This window comes from Macaca nemestrina, chromosome 4, assembly GCF_043159975.1.
Source record: "Macaca nemestrina isolate mMacNem1 chromosome 4, mMacNem.hap1, whole genome shotgun sequence".
Lineage (NCBI taxonomy): Eukaryota > Metazoa > Chordata > Mammalia > Primates > Cercopithecidae > Macaca > Macaca nemestrina.
Genome location: NC_092128.1, coordinates 152272056 through 152293699, shown reverse-complemented (window position 1 = coordinate 152293699; position 21644 = coordinate 152272056). Strand labels below are relative to the sequence as shown.

General features: G+C 49.9%; 1 protein-coding gene across 10 annotated transcripts in view; it reads left to right on the top strand.

Moving 5' to 3' along the window:
* The window catches only part of LOC105483388 (sidekick cell adhesion molecule 1), a 960109-nt gene that overhangs the window by 783477 nt on the left and 154988 nt on the right, over nt 1–21644 (top strand). For all 10 annotated transcript variants that reach the window (XM_071095418.1, XM_071095417.1, XM_071095416.1 and 7 more), the window contains one exon: nt 20824–20933. In XM_071095418.1, coding sequence (XP_070951519.1) covers nt 20824–20933 — 110 coding nt within the window. The remainder of the gene's footprint in view (nt 1–20823; nt 20934–21644) is intronic.

Here is a 21644-nt window from a genome sequence, read left to right as displayed (position 1 = left end):
CCGACGTGTGCCTATTTTAAATGACATTTTCTGCCTGTGTTGTTGGCATAGAGGAACACAATTGATTTTTAAATATTTTTGTTTCTTTAATAAACTCTTCTGTGTTCTAAGTGCTTTCATAACTATGAACATGTTTAATTCTCATAATGGCTCTCTGGTGGCTGTTATGACCCCATGTCACAGATGAGACATGAGAGGGTTGGGTTACCTGCCCGGGTCACACAGCCAAGCCATGAAGCCGGATTGGAGCCTGCAAATCTGGGAAGTCTGTGGCTGCTCAGCCTGGTGTATTGGTGTTACAGCCAGAAACTTTGAGAATTCTCTTGTTAGTTGGCTAGTTTTCCTGTAATTTTCTGTAAAGAATTCGTATCATCTGTTAATAGTGACAGTTTTTGTTTCTTCCTTAGAATTTTTTATATCCTTTCTTTCTCTTTTATTGTTTCTTCTTATTTGAGTATTTTGTAATCTTACTGGGAGTGCTAAAACCTCTTCTATCATATTGGATTGGGACAGTGATAGAAGACAATCTTTGTTTTATTACTTTAAAGACATTATTTTAAGATTTTATGAGGTATGACATTTACACCATTGATGTAGGCTTTTAAAAAAAATATCCAGCCTCTATTGAGTTAAGTTGATTCTTTTCTAATCCTGGTTTGCTAGGAGTTGGTGTTTTTTAAATTATTTTTTTAAAAGCATAAATAAATTTAATTGCATCAGACTAGTTTTTCATCTATTGAGCTGCCCATATGGTTTTTCTGATTTCATCTGTTGGTAAGGCGATTCATGCTGCCCTTCTGTTTCACCATCCCGGAGCTCCTGAGACAGAAGAAATCTGGTCACGATGTTTGTTTTGTTTGGGGTTAAGATCGTTGCTTCCATGTTCGTAAGTGAACCTGGCCTTTTCTGGTTGTTGGTTTGGCTTAGGTTTTAAGATCGATAGTTTATTTTCTCACCAGTTTTCATAAACAAAGATTGGATTGAGCTTGTGTTCCTTAGCCCTCAGGCGGAGGACCCTTGTGGGCATTTACACGATGAGGTCCCTCAGGCAGAGGTGAGACCCTCATGGGCATCTGCAGGATGAGGTCCCTCAGGCAGAGGTGAGACCCTCTCTCAGGTGGAGGTGACGCCCTCATGAGCATCTGCACAGGGTTCTCAGTGCCTCCCAATCCTGCCACACCTTGTGGGAAGGGAGGTGCCCAGACCCACGAGTCAGTTCGTCAGAACCCCTGAGGCAGGGGCTGCAGTACTCTTCCATTTGTGAGACTTGGAAATGACAGGTCTGCATCTCCACGAAATGAAAGATCTGCATCTCTACTGAGGGTCCTGCCTCAGGGGACCTCTGTGCTGGGCCTTGGAGGTGGGATACCCTCAGGCAGCCTCTCCCCGGCTGCTATTCTCCAGCAGTTCAGAGTGCCCTAGGGAAGAATGAACGGGGAAAGCTTCCGGCCTTCCCCCTGGTGCCCTTGCCCCTTCCCCAGGCCTGTGTTGGTTGCATACACCCCCCTAGGCTGTTTCTGAGTGTCCAGGTCAGGGAAGCTCCATAGCGTGGAGCCCACGGCCGGTGAATCCCTGGGGCTGCCTGACTCCTGGGCCAGCTCACAGCCTGCAGCCAATGGTTAAACATTTCACCTGGAATTTCCAATTCCCTTGAAGGGTAATCTTTTCCTTTGATTTCAAAAGTGTTTTAGAGGCCGGGCACAGTGGCTCAAGCCTGTAATCCCAGCACTTTGGGAGGCCGAGACAGGCGGATCACGAGGTCAGGAGATCGAGACCATCCTGGCTAACACGATGAAACCCCATCTCCACTAAAAAATACAAAAAACTAGCCGGGCAAGGTGGCGGGCGCCTGTAGTCTCAGCTACTCGGGAGGCTGAGGCAGGAGAATAGCGTAAACCCGGGAGGCAGAGCTTGCAGTGAGCTGAGATCCAGCCACTGCACTCCAGTCTGGGCGACAGAGTGAGACTCCGTCTCAAAAAAAAAAAAAAAAAAAAGTGTTTTAGAAACTACAGACAAGCCTTAAGAATCCTACAGAGAACTCCCCTTCACCCAAAGGCCCCATCCATGATTTGCCAGTTTTCCCTAAAAGCCCTTGGTAACAAAAGGCTCCACTTCAGGACATGGGCTGCACCCAGTGGTCTCCTGTGATCTCAGTTATTTCTTGACTTCTGTGACCTTGAAATTTTGGAGACTACAGGCTGGTTATTTCCTAGATTCCCCTTGATTTGGATTTATCCCAGTGTCTTTAGGAGTCATCCAAGGCGATGCATTTTTGGCCAGAATGTGGGGGAAGTGATGCTGGGCGCCTCCTGCTACACCTTCTTGGGTTTGACCTGGCCTTGGCATGTCCTGTTGTTAGTCCAGTAATTTTGCTCACTTGACTGAGATTTCTCCACTCTAAAATTACCCCTACCTCCGCACCACCCGCTTTACAGTTAATCAGTATTTTATGAGAAGATACTTTGAGATTCTCTAAAAACCTCATTTCTGTTTCTAGTCTCATCCACCAGTTTGTCATCCATTAATATTTATTGCTGGAATTAATTAGGGCAATGAGGGCACCAGTGATTTTTTTTAAAAATTCAATCATTTCTTCTTCATTTATCAATTGACCTATTCCTGAAAGCAACAGCTTTCTTCTCATTCATTTTTTCATTAATTATCATCAGTGTGGACGCATGACTTTTTATTTTGGTTAACAGATTTTAACCCATTGCTATTATTGCTAATTTTGATGCTGAACCTTTCCTCCATTTGGCCCGTTGGGGGTTGCGGGGGAGCCCTTCCAGCTGGCTTCTGTATTCTTTTGATGCCTCCATCAATCGTTGAACACATCCTTATCTTCTGGCACAAGATGATCTCAACTCATCTTGTTCTTTCTCTCTTCTTTCCCAGCCATTTCTGCAGGGAACCTTGGGTTAGTGCAGTGGAAAGTGGGATTTAGAAACCAAGATCCAGGCAGTCATGTGCTCCTTGCTCCTGGGGCATCACTGCTCGCAGCTAGGAAATTACGTATGTCTATAGCTAGTTCGTTTTCTGTATCTAGCCACATATTCTGAAAAGCAGTATTTTACACCATCACCTCCAAATACAATACAAAACCCTTAGTTTATGTGAGCTTCCCCCTTTCTGCATCTGTCCCAGCCCTTCTCTGGCTCCCAGTATCCTCAGTATATTTATTTTTTTGCTGAATTCCACTCTATGTGGCCAGTCTCATGATCAAAGTGGGCTGCCACCCTGCTTGGACACCCTTCTGCTTGGACGCCTTCTTTGCCCAGATCCTGACCTCTGACTGAACTCTTTCACACCCTGCTCTGGGAAGGGGGGGATGATGGCTGCCCTTAAAATTTTTGCATATAAACTTAAGCTATCAAAGTCTAACGTGACTGCACTGTCCTCCTTCCAGGACTTAAGTACAGGACTCAAAATTTCCTGAAGTCCAGTCAAGTCATACTTGTTATATGTCCGGCACGTCAACTGTGTGTCACTTTTCTGTATCCACAAAGGCAACGATCCTTATTGGGGCATCCTGTCTCATAGTGAGTGTTGGCTTAGATTTCTCCACATTTGCCATTTTCTTGTGTGTGTGTTTGTTTGTTTGTTTGTTTTTGTTTTTGAGATGGAGTCTTACTCTGTCACCCAGACTGGAGTGCAGAGTCACGATCTGGGCTCAATGCAACCTCCACCTCCCAGGTTCAAATGATCCTCAGCTTTGTGAGTAGCTGGGAGTATAGGCATGTACCACCACATCTGGCTAATTTTTGTGTTTTTGGTAGAGATGGGGTTTCTGCATGTTGGCCAGTCTGGTCTCAAACTCCTGACTTCAGGTGATCTGCCCACTTCGGCCTCTCAAAGTGCTGGGATTACAAGCGTGAGCCACTGAGCCCTGTCGACAGCAGGGTATGCTTTTAACAATGATGAATGAGCAGGCATCTCTTTAAGCACCTTCTGAGGGTGTTTTACTGGCAGGCCAGTGTAGATAAGAGCCGCTGTTCAGCCTTCTACAGACTCAGGCAGAATGCGCTCCAACCTTCCACATCACCACCCAACACCTTTACAGCTCCGTCCGGGGAAAGAACAATTCTGCAGTCCCCTCTTCTCATCCTTACTGCCGGAATTCTGGCCACACGTTCTTTTGGGGAACTCCATGCTGCTTCTGTCCATGGGCCACCTTCCTGGCCTTCATCACATTCCACAGATCATCTCTGACTTATCCCCCAGGAAAGACACCATGATATGCAGCGAGCAGAACAAAACCTTCGGGGGTGTAGACACAAGCGGCACAGGCTTTGGGATCAGAGCGACAGGGCCCGGAATCCCAGCTCCACCACTTTCTAGCTGTGTGGCTTTAGGGAACTCTTTTAGGTCATGTTCTTTAGCTGTAAAGCCTAAATAACAGTGCCTGTCTCGCGGGTGATTGAGAGAACTAGAACATGGTGCTACATTGACTTCTCGGAGATGTACACACATCTGCTTTCTGTCGAGCGTGAGCTACTTTACAAACGCACCTCCTCTGAGAAAACCTGCCAAGCCCCTGAGGCCGTCTGTGGCCCTGTCCCAACCTCCCTCTGTGCTCACCCATCCCCTATCCCGTGGTCCTCCCAGGATGCTGGCCCTCGTTCCCCAGCCACTTCTCTGAGAATGTCCCATGGGCTGCCTGGTCCAGGCAGGCTCCAGAGGCACCCATGAAGCCCAACTGTCCTAAACTCCAGGCAGCGGGGCCCTTGAGGCTGTAACTAGTATAGATGAGGCCTCTGGGACCTCCTACACCTCACCCCCTTTGAATGGGATGCAAGACAAACCCAGGCCTTCTCTGCTGCAGGGAGACTCCAGGTTCCCCTCTCACAGCCTCTCACCAGGGAAGCGGTTGTTGACTCCTAGTCTGTGCCTGGTCCTGGGCTGGAATTTGGGGAGGAGAAAGACTCCAGAGCGCATGGTCTAGATGCAAAGCCATTAATCACATAGAAGCCAGGGAGGTGATGTCAGAAAGGTCTGCTGGGGCGCCAGGAGGACACTGAGGAAGGAACAACAGAACCCATCGGTTGGGTGTGGAGGGCCCAGGAAGAGGATGACAGCCAAGCCCTGTCTCGAGGCTCCGTGAACGTGAGCCCAGGCAGAGAGCAGCAGAGTGGGGCAGGGACGAAGGCTCCAACCACAACACTCTCTGCCAGAAGAATGTTCATGTTTCTTTCCTTTGATCCACTTTTCAATCGTATCTTCTTTGCAGAAAAGTTTCCTTTAGATGCTATTTTTAAAAGTGCATCAAGCAGGTTTTATTACTTAGAGTTATCTTCAGTGAATTATGGAATGAAGGATCCTAATCATTGGAGGAACCCACTGAAAGGCCCTATAATAAGTTGATGCTCAGATGTGGGTTGCAAAAAAAAAAAAAAAGAAAAAGAAAAAAAAAAGCAGCAGCTTTTATAGGTATTTCTGGCTCAGTAATGCTTTGCTTAATTAGTAACCTTTGACTGTAGAGTGAGCAAAACATCCCTTTGCGTGTTTTTATGGTGCACCATAAAAGGGAGAATGCAAATGTTATATGTTTTCATTTGCCACTCCTGTTTGTCTGCTCAGTTACCTCTGTAAACCCCTGCCATTCACAGCCATTTACTGTGCTCTAATGGCCAAAATAACGTCTAGTCTTCTCAAAAGCCTGCTCTAAGCAGAGTTTTCCATAATGAAGATGCTAGTGGTAACACTTTAGGTACAGCTAAAACTGTTTTCATTCTGAAAATGGAAAGCAAAAAAAAAAAAAAAAAAAAGTCCCACTTAGTGCTTATTTGTGCATAATAGTAGCCATTTTCTTAGAAGAAACTGTTTTAGAGAGTGTTATGGGCTAATAAAATAAAGCACAAGTCTGTTTAGTGCTGGTCTCTCTGTAACTAAAGAGTAGTGGAGATGGAGCAGCCAGGCGCCCAGCATCCCCAGGTAGGACACTTAGAGACACCAAGGCTGCCGGCGGCGTCGACAGCAACAGCGTTTGGAATGACGCATGCCTCGGTAAAGTCGGGGGCGTGAAGCAACACTGTCTGTCTCCTAAGCACACATTGTGCCGAGGGACCGGATCCCGGGCTGATGGATGGGAGGCCACGGGCTGTGTTTCATTTTGCTGTTTGCTGAGGCACTCACCTGTGAGGACATCTTGCAGGATGTATGGGGCTTTCTGTTCCCCTGGCATGCCCTTGATCCAAAGCAATACTCTTCTCCCAGAGGTGAATCCTGGGGAAAATGTCGTCTCAGCAGATGAGTGTATCTGCTTTCCCTTGTCAGAAGTTGAAGCCCATACAACCCGGGGACAGTCCCCTTTTTGCCTAAAGGGCCAGGGTGTTTTTTTATTTTTTGCTTTTTTTTTTTTTTTTTGAGATGGACTCTCACTCCGTTGCCCAGGCTGGAGTGCAGTGACGTGATCTCAGCTCACTGCAACCTCCACCTCGCAAGTTCAAGCGATTCTCCTGCCTCAGCCTCCCGAGTAGAGTAGCTGGGATTACAGGCACGTGCCACCACACCCGGCTAATTTTTGTATTTTTAGTAGAGAGGGGGTTTTACCATGTTGTCCAGGCTGGTCTTGAACTCCTGACCTCGAATGATACAACCACCTCGGCCTCCCAAAGTGCTGGTATTACAGGTGTGAGCCACCGCACCTGGCCCAGCCAGGGGTTTGAAAGCCAAATGGATTGCCCAGGAATTCCAGGATGGGATTGGCATTCTGTAGAACTTGCTTCTGCTCCACTTGCCCCTCCCGTCCCCATGTGCTAACACTCGCTGTGGTCCAGTGCTGTGCTAGACGCAGGGGCCTCTGAGGCAGGTGCAAAGAGAACCTGCCTTCAGTGAGTAGGAAAGACAGACTCAGGAAAGAAGCAAGATACCAAGACCTCATGGCAGATGGCTGTGCCTCAGAGGGAGAAGCAAAGGACCGGGACCTCAGAGGAGGTTTCCTTTATTGTTATCGAACCGGACTTGTGGACCTTCCTGGCACAGCAAAGCCAAACCATTGACATCGGGATTGCAGCGAGAGAAAGTGAGGCATTTCTTTCAGGGCACCAGGCCAGGAGAATCGGGTCACTCATGCCTAAGACCTGACCTGTCCTATGGCTTACAGTAAAAGGATCTATAAAGGCAGAGAGGCAGAGGCTTCAGGCAGAGTCAAGCATCAGGACACAGAGGCGACATATTGGTTTTACCTAAAAGGACATCTTGAAGCAGGAACCCACAAGTTATAGGTATATTCAAAGATTTTTCTGATCTGTGATTAGTTAAGGGGTTGAAGCTTTGTCTAAACATTTTGGATCAGCAGAAAAGAACATTAGCTCTGGCCTGAGGGTGTGAGTTCCTCCAGGCTCACAGGAATTCTTTTTTTTTTTTTTTTTTTTTTTTTTTTTTTTTTTTTTTTTTTTGAGACGGAGTCTCGCTCTGTCGCCCAGGCTGGAGTGCAGTGGCGCGATCTCGGCTCACTGCAAGCTCCGCCTCCCGGGTTCACGCCATTCTCCTGCATCAGCCTCCCGAGTAGCTGGGACTACAGGCGCCCACAACCGCGCCCAGCTAATTTTTTTTTGTATTTTTAGTAGAGACGGGGTTTCACCGTGGTCTCGATCTCCTGACCTTGTGATCTGCCCGCCTCGGCCTCCCAAAGTGCTGGGATTACAGGCGTGAGCCACCGCGCCCGGCAGGAATTCTTTTAGGAGGAAATTTAGAACCAACAGCAGAAGTCAGAGTTCCGTCCTAAGCTCCCCCATATCTGAAGTCTTCCTCAGCTCCCCCATATCTGAGGTCTATGTGTAGTGGACCTGTGTAGCCAGCCCGTTTGGTGGGAGTCCGGGTTTCTGAAAAACAACTCAGGGACACATAGTAAGATGTCACTTTAGTTTCTATTGGGAACCAAGCATCTCCTGACTCTAGCCTCCTTGGCTATTGTTTTCAGCCACTTTTACCTTCTTGTTTGTCAAGTTGCTAATTTACTTTTTTTTTTTTTTTTTTTTTTTTGAGACAGAGTCTTGCTCTGTCTCCCAGGCTAGAGTGCAATGGTGCAATCTCAGCTCACTACAACCTCCGCCTCCTGGGTTCAAGTAATTCTCCTGCCTCAGCCTCCCAAGTAGCTGGGATTACAGGCGCCCGCCACCACACCTGGCTAATTTTTTATATTTTTAGTAGAGATAGGGTTTCACCATGTTGGCCAGGCTTGTCTCAAACTTCTGATCTCAGGTGATCCGCCCACCTCGGCCTCCCAAAGTGCTGGGATTCCAGGCGTGAGCCACCACGCCCAGCCTTGCTCATTTACTTCTCAGGGCTTGTTAGGTGCCTGGAATTTCCCTTGAAGGAACTCAAGATTTTTCTTTATTTCCATGTTTGGGGGCCCATCAGTCCCTAAGTGGGATCCCTGCTCCATGTCATCATGAGGACCTTCCTTTCAAAAATAGGCAGTGTGGACATGTTGGTAGAGACCTGTCCTGAAATGTAGCTGTAAAGTGTCCACTTTCCTATGCGTGTCTTTTCTGTGATTTACTTTCCTCTCTTCAAAAGTCCACAGTGTTTACAGCACATCAGGCAATGTCAAGGCTTAGAAATTCCAGAGGCTCCTGGAATAAGACACTCAGATCCCCGCACTCTATCTTTAATGCTGCCAGCATTCCATCTGGAACCATGCCTGGCTGTGGCAGGGCAGAGCCAGCTGGGACCTGCTTGGATTTGTGTGGCCACAGGCAAGGCCAGGGAAAGGCGAGGTTACCTGGTAAAGCCAGCACCAGAGAGGAACTTTAGGCATCTTAGCAACAAACCACCCTCCCGGCAATGGTTGTTAGGGGTGTAGGAGACGCTCCCTGGAGCTGGCTAGTTGGCAGAGGGTGGAGAACAGAGGCTGGGGGCCAACCATACTGGGATGGGTTGTGGGACCTCTGTAAGCCTCAGTTTCTTCATCGTAAAATTCGGAGACCAGCAGTTCATTTAACGCTTTAGCATGGGACCAGCACGTATTAGATATTTAATAAACCTAAGTTCCTAATAATAAAAATAATGAAGTCAAGGCAAGTGTTTAGCATCCAAGAAGGTTGCTTGAGACACTGTGAGCTTCAGAGGAAAGACCGCCTTCCCCAGAGGGAGGCCTGTGGAGTGTGCAGGGCCCTGTCCTAGAAAATACCCGAGAAACCAAGCAGAGGCCAGCAGGGCAGGCTCAGGCGGGATGAGCACCACACAGGAGCTGAGAATCGGGGGCTGGGGACACTGAAACCCCCGTCGGGGTCGCCGTGGTCATTGAACCCAGGTCTACGAAGTCCCCAGTGACTGTAAGGATCTGTAGCCCAGGAAGAGGCAGCCTGAGCTCGAACACCCACAGTGACAGTGAAGAGTCAGGCTGATGCTACTCACAGTGCACTCAATCAGAACCGCGAACTCCCATAGCTTGAAAATGTCAAATCCAGCAGTCCCTGTCTCTTTTTCCCGGGAGACACTGACTTTAGGAACAGCAAGGAGACTTCTCACCCAGCACATTGGGCTCCCGGGCTTCACCCAGCTGGGCAGAGGGTCAGGGGCAGCCCCTCTTTGCAGAGGCGTTGGCCTGTTCCTGCCTCACCCCACCTTGCAGCAAACAAAGATGGCAAGATAGCCTGGGCCGGCTCTAGGTAAGGGGCTCACCTGGGTCAGGAAGCAGACAGCTCCAGTATGGCCAGGGCCTCTCAGGTTGCTCTGTTTGGTACAGTAACATCCTGTATTTATTTATTACGTAGTTACCGTCTTTGTCCTCCTGGGAACACAAGCTCAGTGAGAGCGGGGACCTTGTCTGTGCAGTGCCGGATCTCCTCTTGGCACCCAGAACAGGGCCTGCTGCATAGAAGGAAGGCATGGTGCCGGGAAGCACTGTGAACAGGTGGACGGGGCATCGCGCACACACCATCCGGGACAGACATAGCCCAACACAGACATATTGGGCCGCCTGAGGCCCAATGAAGTTTCCAACCTTGATTGACTTCACTGTCCACCTGGCTACCTGTTACCTCTGAAGGGAGAAATTCTAGTGTGCCACGTGTCCTACAGGTTCATAAAGCCAAATGCTTTTGTCTCATCACTTCAAGATCTGGGGCTGGGGGTTTCTCATCACTACTTCTGTCTCTTCCTTCCCTCATTATGGATGGATGTGAGGCCTGTCTGTGGCCCTTTGGATAAGCATCTGTCAGCATTTCGGATGTAGTAAACCCTGACTGTAGTTGAATTTCTTTTTCATAATAAGAGGAACATGAGTGACATTATTTCAGAATAGTCAGTCGCATATGCACAGGAGAGCTGTCATCGGCCCTAATAGCACCTTCAATAATCCTGCGGTCATCTGGGTAAATTTGCCGAGATGGACCTCATTTTTTGTTCTGGTGTAATGTCTCTGCCTAAGTGTTTAGGTACTGGGGAGACAGGTGACAATGACATACATACTCAGAAATCTCAGAATGTTTCTTGGCTGCTCGACTGTCCATAATAACACCCGCACAATGATTTCTCTCTCCTATTTCTCAACCAGCATAGAAAAGCTCTATGAGATGAATGGTGGAAGGGGTCTTTTTGTTCATTTGTCTATCAGATCCGTTGAGGTCCTATTATGGGGCTTTAAAACTACCACAGGAGAGGAACATACTGCAGCATAAGTGACAACTCAAGTGGGACCAAAGGAAGTGTTTTACCACAAATGTCATTTTCGAGAAATAGAGGTCAACGTATATATAAATCACAACTGTCAAACCAAATTAAATTTTATGAGACTCATATTTCCCCGTTCTTTCTGAGGACTATTCCCTGCTCTGATTCCTTCATCCTAATTCTCTTGTTGGATTTTTTAGATTTGCCTGTGTGTTTCATTTTTCCAGCCATTAGGTTTTATATTTCTTTCCTTCATTCGTCCATTCACCCAGCAAACATATATTAAGCACCTACTGTTTTATGGATTTTATTGTTTCAGGTATCATGCTACATATTAGATTACTAAGGTGAAAACGTTTTAGTTTCTCCCTCCAAGAATTCACAATTTTCAGGAGGAGGGTGTAGGAGGGAGGAAGGAAATGTAGTCTTTTTTTTTTTGTTTTTTTGTTTTTGTTTGTTTTGAGACAGGGTCTTGCTCTGTCACCCAGGTTGGAGTGTAGTGGCACAATCTTGGCTCAATGCAGCCTCAACCTCCCAGGCTCAAGCAATTCTCCCACCTCAGCCTCCTGAGTAGCTGGGATTGCAGGAGCATACCACCACGCCCTTTTATTTTTATTTTTTATTTTTTTGGTAGAGATGGGATCTCCCTATGTGGCCCTGGCTGGTCTCAAATTCCTGAGCTCAAGCGATCCTCCTGCCTCAGCCTCCCAAAGTGCTGGGATTATAGGTGTGAGCCACTGTGCCCAGCCACAAATGTAGTCTCAATTTTGGTACACATGAGACTTGTGAGAATTGTTGTGATGATCTTTGGCCAGGGGAGTATGTGAAAGCAAGTAAGTGAGCAGGGTCAGCCAGGAAGGCTCTGCAGAGGAGGTGAGACTCAGGTTGGACCTTGAAGGGGATATAGTCTTTCGATGGGTAGGAAGACATTCCAGGCAGAGAGAAGAGAGGAATGAAGGTCTCAGAGTTAGAAACTTGCACAGCACCTGTTGTTTTAAAGTGTAGATCTTATTTTTATTTGGGAACGGTGACACCAACAGATCGGGAGACAAATGGCGTTGGAAAGACGGCTTGTTGCTGACAGATCCCGAGGGGAGGTGGCAGGGCACGCCACGCAGGGCCACATGTGGAAGCACCGGGTTGGTCAGGAGGCAGAGGAGGAGGGGACTGTGGCAGGAGCCTCTGCTGTGGCTTCCGAGGGAAGGGCTGGGCCAGGCAAGGTTAGGACTGGCTGGTGTCAGTCTCAGCGGGCTCCGGAGCTGGAGGCTGTTCCTGCTGTTGGATGCCCAGCCCCGAAAGGATATTAAACAATAAAGACAAAACCATGACAACCTGGAAAGACAGAAGTCCCAAGGGAAGGGCTGGGAATCCGGAGCTGGGCTCGTTCAAAGCCTGAAGTCTCCTTAGGAGCTAAAATAAATGCAGCACAGCGTCGATTCCCCTGCCGGCTCATCAGGTGTGCAAACTCTGCAGTTTGTTTGGGGGAACTGGCCTCTGGGCCTTACTGGGCCTTACTGGTTTCCTGTGCCTTTGCCAGAAGCTCCCATCTGTCCCTCCCTCCGCAGGGGCCCTCCAGCCGCCTCCTCTCGGGAGGCTCCGTCTGGCTGTGGTGGGCGCGGGGAGCAGCCCTCAGAAGGAGGGGTACTCGGTGTCTGTGGAAGTTGCTAGATGTGCAGGTTTTCCTGCTGACACCAGAGTTTCAGCCGGGCAGGGTGCGCCTGGCTTGGCGGGTTTCCATGGAAGGGGTTCTGGAGCGTCTTTTTCTCCTCCTCTTAGCTCTGGATGGAGGGGGGCCGCCTCCTCGCGTCCCTCCTCCCCTCCCCACGTGCAGCTGCACCTTGTCTGCTTCCTCTCCATGTGCAAAGTTACCTTCGGGATGAGGTTAATGACTGTCCTCTGAGCAGCCATTGACCCTGGCCTCTGGAGTGCTGAGCTCATCGTGGCCACCACAGCCTCCCAGTGGGGGTGTTCCTGGTCCTGCCTAGCCCACCAATTTCCACCAGTTTTCCCAGGGGCCAGACCTCGTGTGCACAAACAGGCCCAGCCTCCTGGCCCACTGGCACCAAAGCCCGGCCAGACCTGGGAGTGGGCAAGCCGGGGGTGCGTGGCAGGCGGCAGCATCCCCGTGGGTATAATGGACAGACAGCACCCCTAATGGGCCTGAAGGACTGCCCCTGCCAGGTGGCATTTGAAATAGATGCCATTTCTGCCTTTGTCCTAAGTCTCGTAAAGCGCTGTTTATTAGCCTTAAAAAAAGTTAAAAAACAAAGCCCTTCAAAATCCCAGCTTCCCCACAGAGCTTTGATTTGTTTTATCTTTAAGGAATTCTGCCTCCCTCTACATCAGCACATTGTTGGTGAGCACCCAGTTGCTTCTAGAACACTCTGTCTTGGCCTTGAAATCTAACTGGAGAGCCAGAGGAGCCCAGCCAGGGTTAAAGAACTCCTGTCTCTCAAAAAAAAGAGTCCTCATCTCTTCAGACAAAAATGTTAACCTTTTATTATAGAAATTTCAGTTTATCCCCTAGAGGTCGCTAAGTAAAGTTACATTTTTGATGATCATTTGTTTTGGAGCTCCGCGTAAAGCAACCCATTTTCAGTACTGATTTTTAAATCATTTGCATGTTCATTTGTAAATTCGTTCATGTGTTAAACAAACACCAAGTTGAGACTGGACCTTGGAAGAGATGCTGGAGGTGCAGGGATGGGTGAGACCCTGGCCTTGCCTCAGGGCGAGTCCACAAGCAGCCAGAAGTGATGACACAGCATGGTGAGAGGACTCAGAGGCCGAGGAGAAGGAGTCAGTGCCGTGGGGATGATGCACTCCAGCAGGGCTTGCCACACTTCTTCTGTAAGGGTCCCAATAGTAAATACTTTAGGCTTTCCAGGTCAGATGTTCTCTGTTACAGCTCTGCAGTTCTGCTGCAAAAGCGTGAAAGTAGCTATCAGCCACACAAACCAGTGACTGTGGCTGTGTTCCAATAAAACTTTATTTACAAAAACAGGAAGTGGGCCAGATTCGGCCCCTGGGCCAGAATTTGCTAACTGCAGTACTAGAGCCCTGCTTGTTTGTGTTTGAAATGGGGTCTCCCTCTGTGGCCCATGGTGGAGTACAGTTGCATAATCACCACTCACTGCAGACTAGACCCTCCGAGCTCCAGCGATCCTCCTGCCTCAGCCTCCAGAGTAGCTGGGACTACAGGCATGCACCACCACACCTACCTAGTTTTTGTATTTTTTATAGAGATGGGGTCTCATCATGTTGCCCAGGCTGGTCTCGAACTCCTGGACTCAAGCAAACCTCCCACTTTGGCCTCCTGAAGTGCTGGGATTATAGACATGAGCCACTGAACCTGGCCTAGAGCCTGCTTTAATATACCTGCTAGGGGCCATCTCGTTAAGGAAGGTAATTGTGTTTGACTTACTGTGTGTTAATTTGGCCCAGACCCTGTGAAGTTAGATGCTACCTTGTAGAAGATTATAAGTTGCAAAGCCAGAGGTCGCGGTTATATCGCTCTCATAGCTGGTTTAATGTCTGACTTTTTGATCTTATTGAGCATTGTTTCTTTCATTCACGCTACATACTTTGACTTATATTCCCCTCCGAACCAGTTTTACCATCCCACTAGTTGCTCATTAATGAGCGAAATAAATCTTTGACACACACTATGTATTCGTATGAGAATTTGTATTTATTTATTTTTGAGGCAGGGTCTCGCTCTGTCATCCAGGCTGGAGTGCAGTGGTGTGATCATAGCTACTGCAGCCTTGACGTCCTGGACTCTAATGATCCTCCTGCATCATCCTCCTGAGTAGCTGGAGCCATGCCTGGCTAATTTTTTTTTTAAATTATTTTGTAGAGATGGAGTCTCCCTCTGTTGCCCAGGCTGATTTTGAGCTCCCAAGCTCAAGAGATCCTCCTGCCATGTCTCCCAGGAGTTGTGTTTTTATTTATTTATTTATTTATTTATTTATTTATTTATTTATTCTTTTGAGATGGAGTCTCACTCTGTCACCCAGGCTAGAGTGGAGTGGCGCAATCTCAGCTCACAGCAACCTCCACCTCCCAAGTTCAAGCGATTCTCCTGCCTCAGCCTCCCAAGTAGCTGGGATTACGGGCACGTGCCACCATGCCCAGCTAATTTTTGTATTTTTAGCAGAGACGAGGTTTCACCATGTTAGCCAGGCTGGTCTTGAACTCCTGACCTCAGGTGATCCACTTGCCTTGGTCTCCCAAAGTGCTGGGATTACAGGTGTCAGCCACCATGCCTGGCCAGGAGTTATGTTTTTTGTTTTTTGTGTGTTTGTCTTAGATGGACTCTCACTCTGTCACCAGGTTGGAGTGCAGCGGCGTGATCTCAGCTCACTGCAACCTCCACCCTCCTGGTTCAAGCGATTCTCCTGCCTCAGCCTCCCGAGTAACTGGGACTACAGGCACGTGTCACCACACCCAGTCAATTTTTGCATGTTTAGTAGAGATGGGGTTTCACCATGCTGGCCAGGCTGGTCTCGATCTCGGGACCTCGTGATCCACCCACCTCAGCCTCCCAAAGTGCTGGAATTACAGGCATGAGCCACCACGCCCGGCCTGGGAGTTGTGTTTTTAAATGAATGGTTTGACAATGATGATCCGCACTGTGCCGGGGATACATTGAAGAGGCTATGGGAGCACAGAATTAGGACATAGATTCTGGCAGCCTAGCGGGAGCAGTGAGAGGCTGAGAGGGATGCTGCCCTGAGGCTTCCCAAAGGCCGGATGCTCTCCAGATTCCAAAGGAGTCAGCCAGTTGCAGAGAGGAGGGGTGGAAGGAGCAGACACACTCTGAGAGGGGGAAGAGCAGTGCAGGGGGACAGGTGTTGGAGACTGCGTGATGCCTCCAGGTAATGACAAACTGCGGCTGCAGGAGGAAGTGCACGCAGAGCCTAATGGAGCCATGTGGTGCCTGCCTGGGTTCACCAATCATTTGGCACCTGTTCCAATCAACATCTTTCAAAAAGGGAGACCAGGCACTGGGCAGGAAGGGCAGGGGAGTTTGACCTTGGCTGCCACCTTCAATGGTCTGCCCTTGTCCCAATCCGTTGATTCCGGCCCTGAAACCGTTTTATGCTCAGCAAAACAACAGCCCTGTAGATAACCAGACACTCGCTGCTCAGAAGGCAGGTGAAGGGAGTCACCTCATGGAGAACGGCCCCAGGGCCTCGGAAAGGCCTCCCTCCTCAGGTCCTCCCTGCGGGAAAGGATGAAGTGGAGATTGGCCGCCCCACTGGCCCCCGTTTCTTATTTATTTACTTATTTTTTTTATTATTATTATTATTTTTTTTTTTTGAGATGGAGTCTCGCTCTGTCACCCAGGCTGGAATACAGTGGCGTGATAGCTCACTGCAAGCTCTGCCTCCCATGTTCACGCCGTTCTCCTGCCTCAGCCTCCTGAGTGGCTGGGGCTACAGGCGCCTACCACCACGCCTGGCTAATTGTTTTGTATTTTTAATAGAGATGGGGTTTCACTGTGTTAGCCAGGATGGTCTTGATCTCCTGACCTTGTGATCCACCTGCCTCGGCCTCCCAAAGTGCTGGGATTACAGGCGCGAGCCACCCACCCCGGGCCGGCCGGGTTGCTGACCATTCAGTGGTTTCCCAGCATCTCTGCAGAGGGAGCCGCAGGCCCAGCGTTCTCAGAAAAACCTGATGAGCCTGGCTGCCTCTGGCTGTGCTTTCCCCCACTCTCCTGCTCTCTCAACGCAAGCTTGCCTTTCTCTCCCGGGCAGCCTCCCAGGCCTTACTGGTTCTCTTTCGTTCCTCTTTGTCATGGGGGTGGAACAGCCCTGAATCCCGGAACCACTGCCCTGACCCCCACAGACCCCACAGCAGCCCTTGTGGCCGAAAGCGTGCCCTGAGTGCCCAGTGCCTGAACCGGATCGGGGAGCCCACAGGGTCAGGAAGCCCCCAGGCCTCAGGTGATTGCTTCTGGGGCCGGGAAAGTAACCAGACAGACTGAATCCATATATGCCGAGCATCCAGGCCAGAGGAGGGCAGGGAGCTCTAGGCAGCGCCCCCACCCAGGACCCCAGCGTTCCTCCATCTTGTTGATTTCTCCCTCAGGCAGCCCAAAACACACATCCAGGGTGGGGAGGGTGGGGCTGCAGGGGCAGACCAGAGGAAGGAGACTTGGAGTCGCTTAGCGAAGGTGAATGACCATCCGTGGTGCAGCTTGGGGTCTTGGAGAGTAAGTTGAACCTACCAGGTGTCTGTTTTCCCCGACACATGCACAGACCAGGCAAGGACCTGGAAGGCTGCCAGGCAAAGCGCCCACCGGTCACTTGGTACCGTGAGCTACGCTTGTGAGTGACGTGCACCCTGACTGCTGGCTCTTCCCTTAGCGCTTACACGTCATTGAGTGATAAATAAAAGGTCCTGAATGGACCGTCTGAAATTTTTAAGTCATCCCTTTTTCTTCCTTTCTTCCTTTTTTTTAAAAAATAAAAACAAAAACAAAAAACTTTCTATGAAATCGCCCAGTGCTTTGGTTTAATCCCTAGAGGACTGGTTTCCCTAAGAGGAGCCCACCTAAGTCACCGAGAACTCTAAAACCGCTAAACCAGGCCACGGGGCCCGCATTCAACAGGGAAGCACTTTGCACCCAGTAAAATCCAACTGAAAAAATGCGGGGCTTGGTCCTCCCCACTCCCCAGTATCTGGTCCCAGCCCGCCCACGACCCCCATCTCCTCCCCTGAGACACTGCCTAGGCAGCCGGGGGCCTCCCACGGAAGCCTGAGCAGCTGTCTTGCTTGCCCTTCCCTCTGTGCTGTGGTGCGTGTTCTTTACCTGGAGGCCCGTAAGGTGTTGTGAGCTGTGCTGATCTTGCAACAAACACTCGGTGACCTTGAATGAGTCACTCATTTCTGGACCTCGGCTTCTTTCAGCATAGCATGGGCTGGAATAATGTCCTCCAGCTTCCTAGCTTATGGGTGGACCCATTCATGCATCAGTCACACAGATAAATATTGCACGGCCTCGCTGGGTGCGGCAGCTCACGCCTGTAATCCCAGCACTTTGGGAAGCCGAGGCAGGTGAATCACGAGGTCAGGAGATTGAGAGCATCCTGGCTAACACGGTGAATCCCCATCTCTACTAAAAATACAAAAAATTAGCTGGGTGTGGTGGCGGGCGCCTGTAGTCCCACTACTCGGGAGGCTGAGGCAGGAGAATGGCATGAGCGGCAGAGCTTGCAGTGAACTGAGATCATGCCACTGCACTCCAGCCTGGGCGACAGAGCAAGACTACGTCTCAAAAAAAAAAAAAGATTATTGCATGGCCCCTCTCCACTGCACACTGTGCTGGGGCCAGAGCTTTCGAGCCGACTTGAGTGAGCTACCCTGAGATCCCCGGATCCTGAAGTTAATTCTCTTTTTGCCCATTAGGATTGGATGGCTCCAATCTCAGCATTCTGCCCCTGGGTCCCTTCCCTCTTCACGGACGCGATGGAGGGAGGCAGCTGCCATGGTGCCATGGGCCCTGACGGGGCATAGGGAGGCCTCAGTCCTGTCTGACTCAAGAGCTAGTCCAGCCCCAGGTTTGCCTAGACCCTTCCCTTCTCCGAGATGGGTGTTCTGTGGAACCTTAATCTATCCACCTAACTCTTGTTTTCTGTGTCTCTGAAGTGAGGATTGGAGAGTTTCGATGGCTACCCCCAGTGCTGAGAACTGGTTCACTTTGGTGCCAGGGGACTTGCCCCCTTCACCTCTAGCTGTGCCAGCTACACAGTCTTTTCCTAATGGCACCGCCCTGTGCTTTTGCCGACTTCGGGGCTGTTCATTATGTACGCTGGTCTCCAGCTCATTCTCTACCAAATGTTTTTGGCCCGTCATTCTACACTTCATTTTACTGTTTCTTTTTTTAATTGAAGTGAAATTCACCTCATGTAAAATTAACCATGTTAAAGAGTACCATTCACAACTCAATAGATTCCCAGTGCCATGCAACCACCACGTCTGTCTAGTTCCAAAATGTCTTTATCACGCCACGAAGAGACCCCACACCCAATATCAGTCACTTCCCATCCTCTCGTCTCCCCATCCCCTGGCAACCATCAACCTGCATTCTGTCTCAATGGATTGAAAGATCCTGGACATTTCATCAAATGGAATCATGCGGTGCGGGGACTTCGGGTCAGGCTTCCTTCACTTTGCATCCATCATGTTTTGAGATTCGTCCATCTGGTAGCAGGTGTGGAGGCTTTGTTCCTTTCTATGGATGAATCCTGTTCCATGGTGCAGAGAGTCCTTTGGTTTATCCACTCAGTGCTGGGCGTTTACCTTGTTCACGGCTTTGGCTGTTGTGACTGGTGTGCTAGGAGCATGTGCCTGCAGGTATCTGTTAAGACACCTGTTGTCTGTTCTCTTGGGTCAATGCCTGGGGACAGAGTTGCTGGCTCATGCGGTGACTCTGTGTGTAACTTTTGGAGGAGCCCCTGACCGTGTGGATGTTTTCAGCTGAGAGCACTGAGAGTTTTGCGCTTTGCCTTTCAAGTTCTCTAGGAAGCAGGCCACCAGCACGCCTGCTTACACAGTCTCCTTTGCATCCATATCTCCAGTTGACCAAGGTCGTTTTGAATTCTCCTGCCACCCTCCCAAGACTTGGCCACCCGCCAACTTGGTTTCCTCTGCACACTTAGTGAGCACGTTTCCTATCCTGTCATTTAAGCCGCTTACGAAGCGTTAAATGCACCAGGCCCCAGGCCGATCCCACTCCAGCAGCCAGTTTGGCCTGACATGCTCTCCATGCTTGCAGCTGGCCTTCTCTGTGTCCCTTTGGGTCCCCCAGAGCCACAGGGTCACACGAGACCAGAGTGTGCTTGTGATGGGGGTGCAGAGATCTCCAAAGAAGAGCTCCAGGGCTCTCCTGGTGGGTACGAGGCCATGGCTGTCTCCCCTGTGACTCCCTGGCACAGCTTGTGTGGCACCGTCAAGGGTGGAGAGAGGGACACGGTCAGCTTGGTGCAGCAGTAGAAGCGGCACTGGCACTTCGGTTTCTTAAAAGCACAAGGATGAGGCGGGGTGCGGTGGCTCACGCCTGTAATCCCAACACTCTGGGAGGCCAAAGCAGGCGGATCACGAGGTCACGAGATGGAGACCATCCTGGCTAACACGGTGAAACCCCGTCTCTACTAAAAATACAAAAAATTAGCTGGGCATGGTGGCGGGCGCCTGTAGTCCCAGCTACTCGGGAGGCTGAGGCAGGAGAATGGCGTGAACCCGGGAGGCAGAACTTGCAGTGAGCTGAGATTGCACCACTGCACTCCAGCCTGGGCAACAGAGCGAGACTCCGTCTCAAAAAAAAAAAAAAAAAAAAAAAAAAAAAAAAAAAAAAACAGCACAAGGATGAGTGCGAGGTGGGGCTTGGGGTCAGATTAGGGGAAATGGAATGCTACCGAGCAGGCTGATGGTGTGGAGCTCCCAGACAGGGAGTAAAATTAGCACGGGGCAGACCACGGGGCAGGAGCAAAGACTCGGGAGAGGCAGAAGCTGGGGAACTTGCAGGGCACCCTGCAGGCATCACCAGCAGACCTGGAAAAGGCGAGTCTCTGTTGAAGGAAGTGGCTCTTCCCTCATCAGTGCTGCCAGGAGGCAGTTTCTTTAAATCTTAAGGGGACTGGGCCTGCTGGTCTGGCTTCCAGGGCAGAAGCCTCATCCTTCCCTGCCTAAGGACCTTCCTTACGCCGTGGGCCAGCAATGGCGTCTGTTTGGTGTGTGGTTGGGGTAGAAGCTGGACCCCCAGCCTGTGCCCACCATTCTGTCACTGTTCACCATGGTACCGGCCAAGTCTTCCTCTCCAGGCTCTCTCTGAGCCCTCACTTGTCAAAGAGAGGAAGGATGAGATGGTATGGACGGTCCCCTCCATCACTGATGGCCTCCAAGTCCTCAGAGGTTTGTTCCCAGGGGTTTCACCCTTTGGGTCCAGTCCTTCTGTGGCCCAGTTCTTGACTGTGAACTTTTGACTAAAACTCACCCAGACTTGATGTTGGGCGTAGCAAGAGCCTGTATCTCCAAGGCATGAGAGGGGATTGTGCAGGACTCAACTCATCCCAGGTGTGGGGACGCCTTGCAGCCCTGCCCAGCTCACTAGGTACCAGCAGGTGCACAAGGTCTACAGGGCAGCCTGAGTCCCTAAGGCACGTCTAGCCTATCTCAGTGTCTCACTCTGCACAGGTGGGAGCTATCGGCGACGAGGAGGAGTGGGTCACCCTCTATGAAGAGGAGAATGAGCCTGATGCCCAGACGCTGGAGATCCCAAACCTCACGCCCTACACTCACTACAGGTGAGAACAGCAGTAATAAGCTGTTACAGGAGGAAACGCTGGCAGCCCAGGCAGGTGGCTTCTGTTGGCAATAGTAAAACCCAGTCGTATGCATGCAAATGAGATGTTTCCAAGCGGCAATAATAGTACATCAAAGCCTTAAGGAGCAGGCAGGATGCATAGGTGGGTGTTATTCCAAGGGAAATGATAGGCAGATGTTAGACTCATGAGGCTCCTTCTATCAGTACCAGCTGGCAAAACACCCCATAGAAATGGCCCACTATTATATTAGGCTGAACAGCCAAGAACCACAGGCAGCAGAGACGTGGCACTTTACCAAACTCCACAACCTCTTGGGACTATTAACATGCCTTGTGCAAACAAAGCAGACGTCCTCGGAAGATTCTTCTGCTCCCCTTCCCAGGCAGGGCCCAGGAGCTGCTAGTCTCACTCATCAAGCAATTAACATACCATTTAACCTTTAGCTTCTTGATCCCTGAAACTGATCTGGGCAATAAATCCCTGGCCTTAACAAAGGGTAGGGTGATCATGAACTGTTAGTGCTGTGATCACTTCCCGTAAGGCCTTGGAAGGAGATGGAATTTCCAGTTATCACCAGACGTTGAGTCTGATAATGTCATTGTTCTGCCAGGATGGATACATTTCATACAATTGGAGAATGGAAGAGTAGGAATTACTAATTCAGGGACTAAAAGGTGGAATTACATCCTT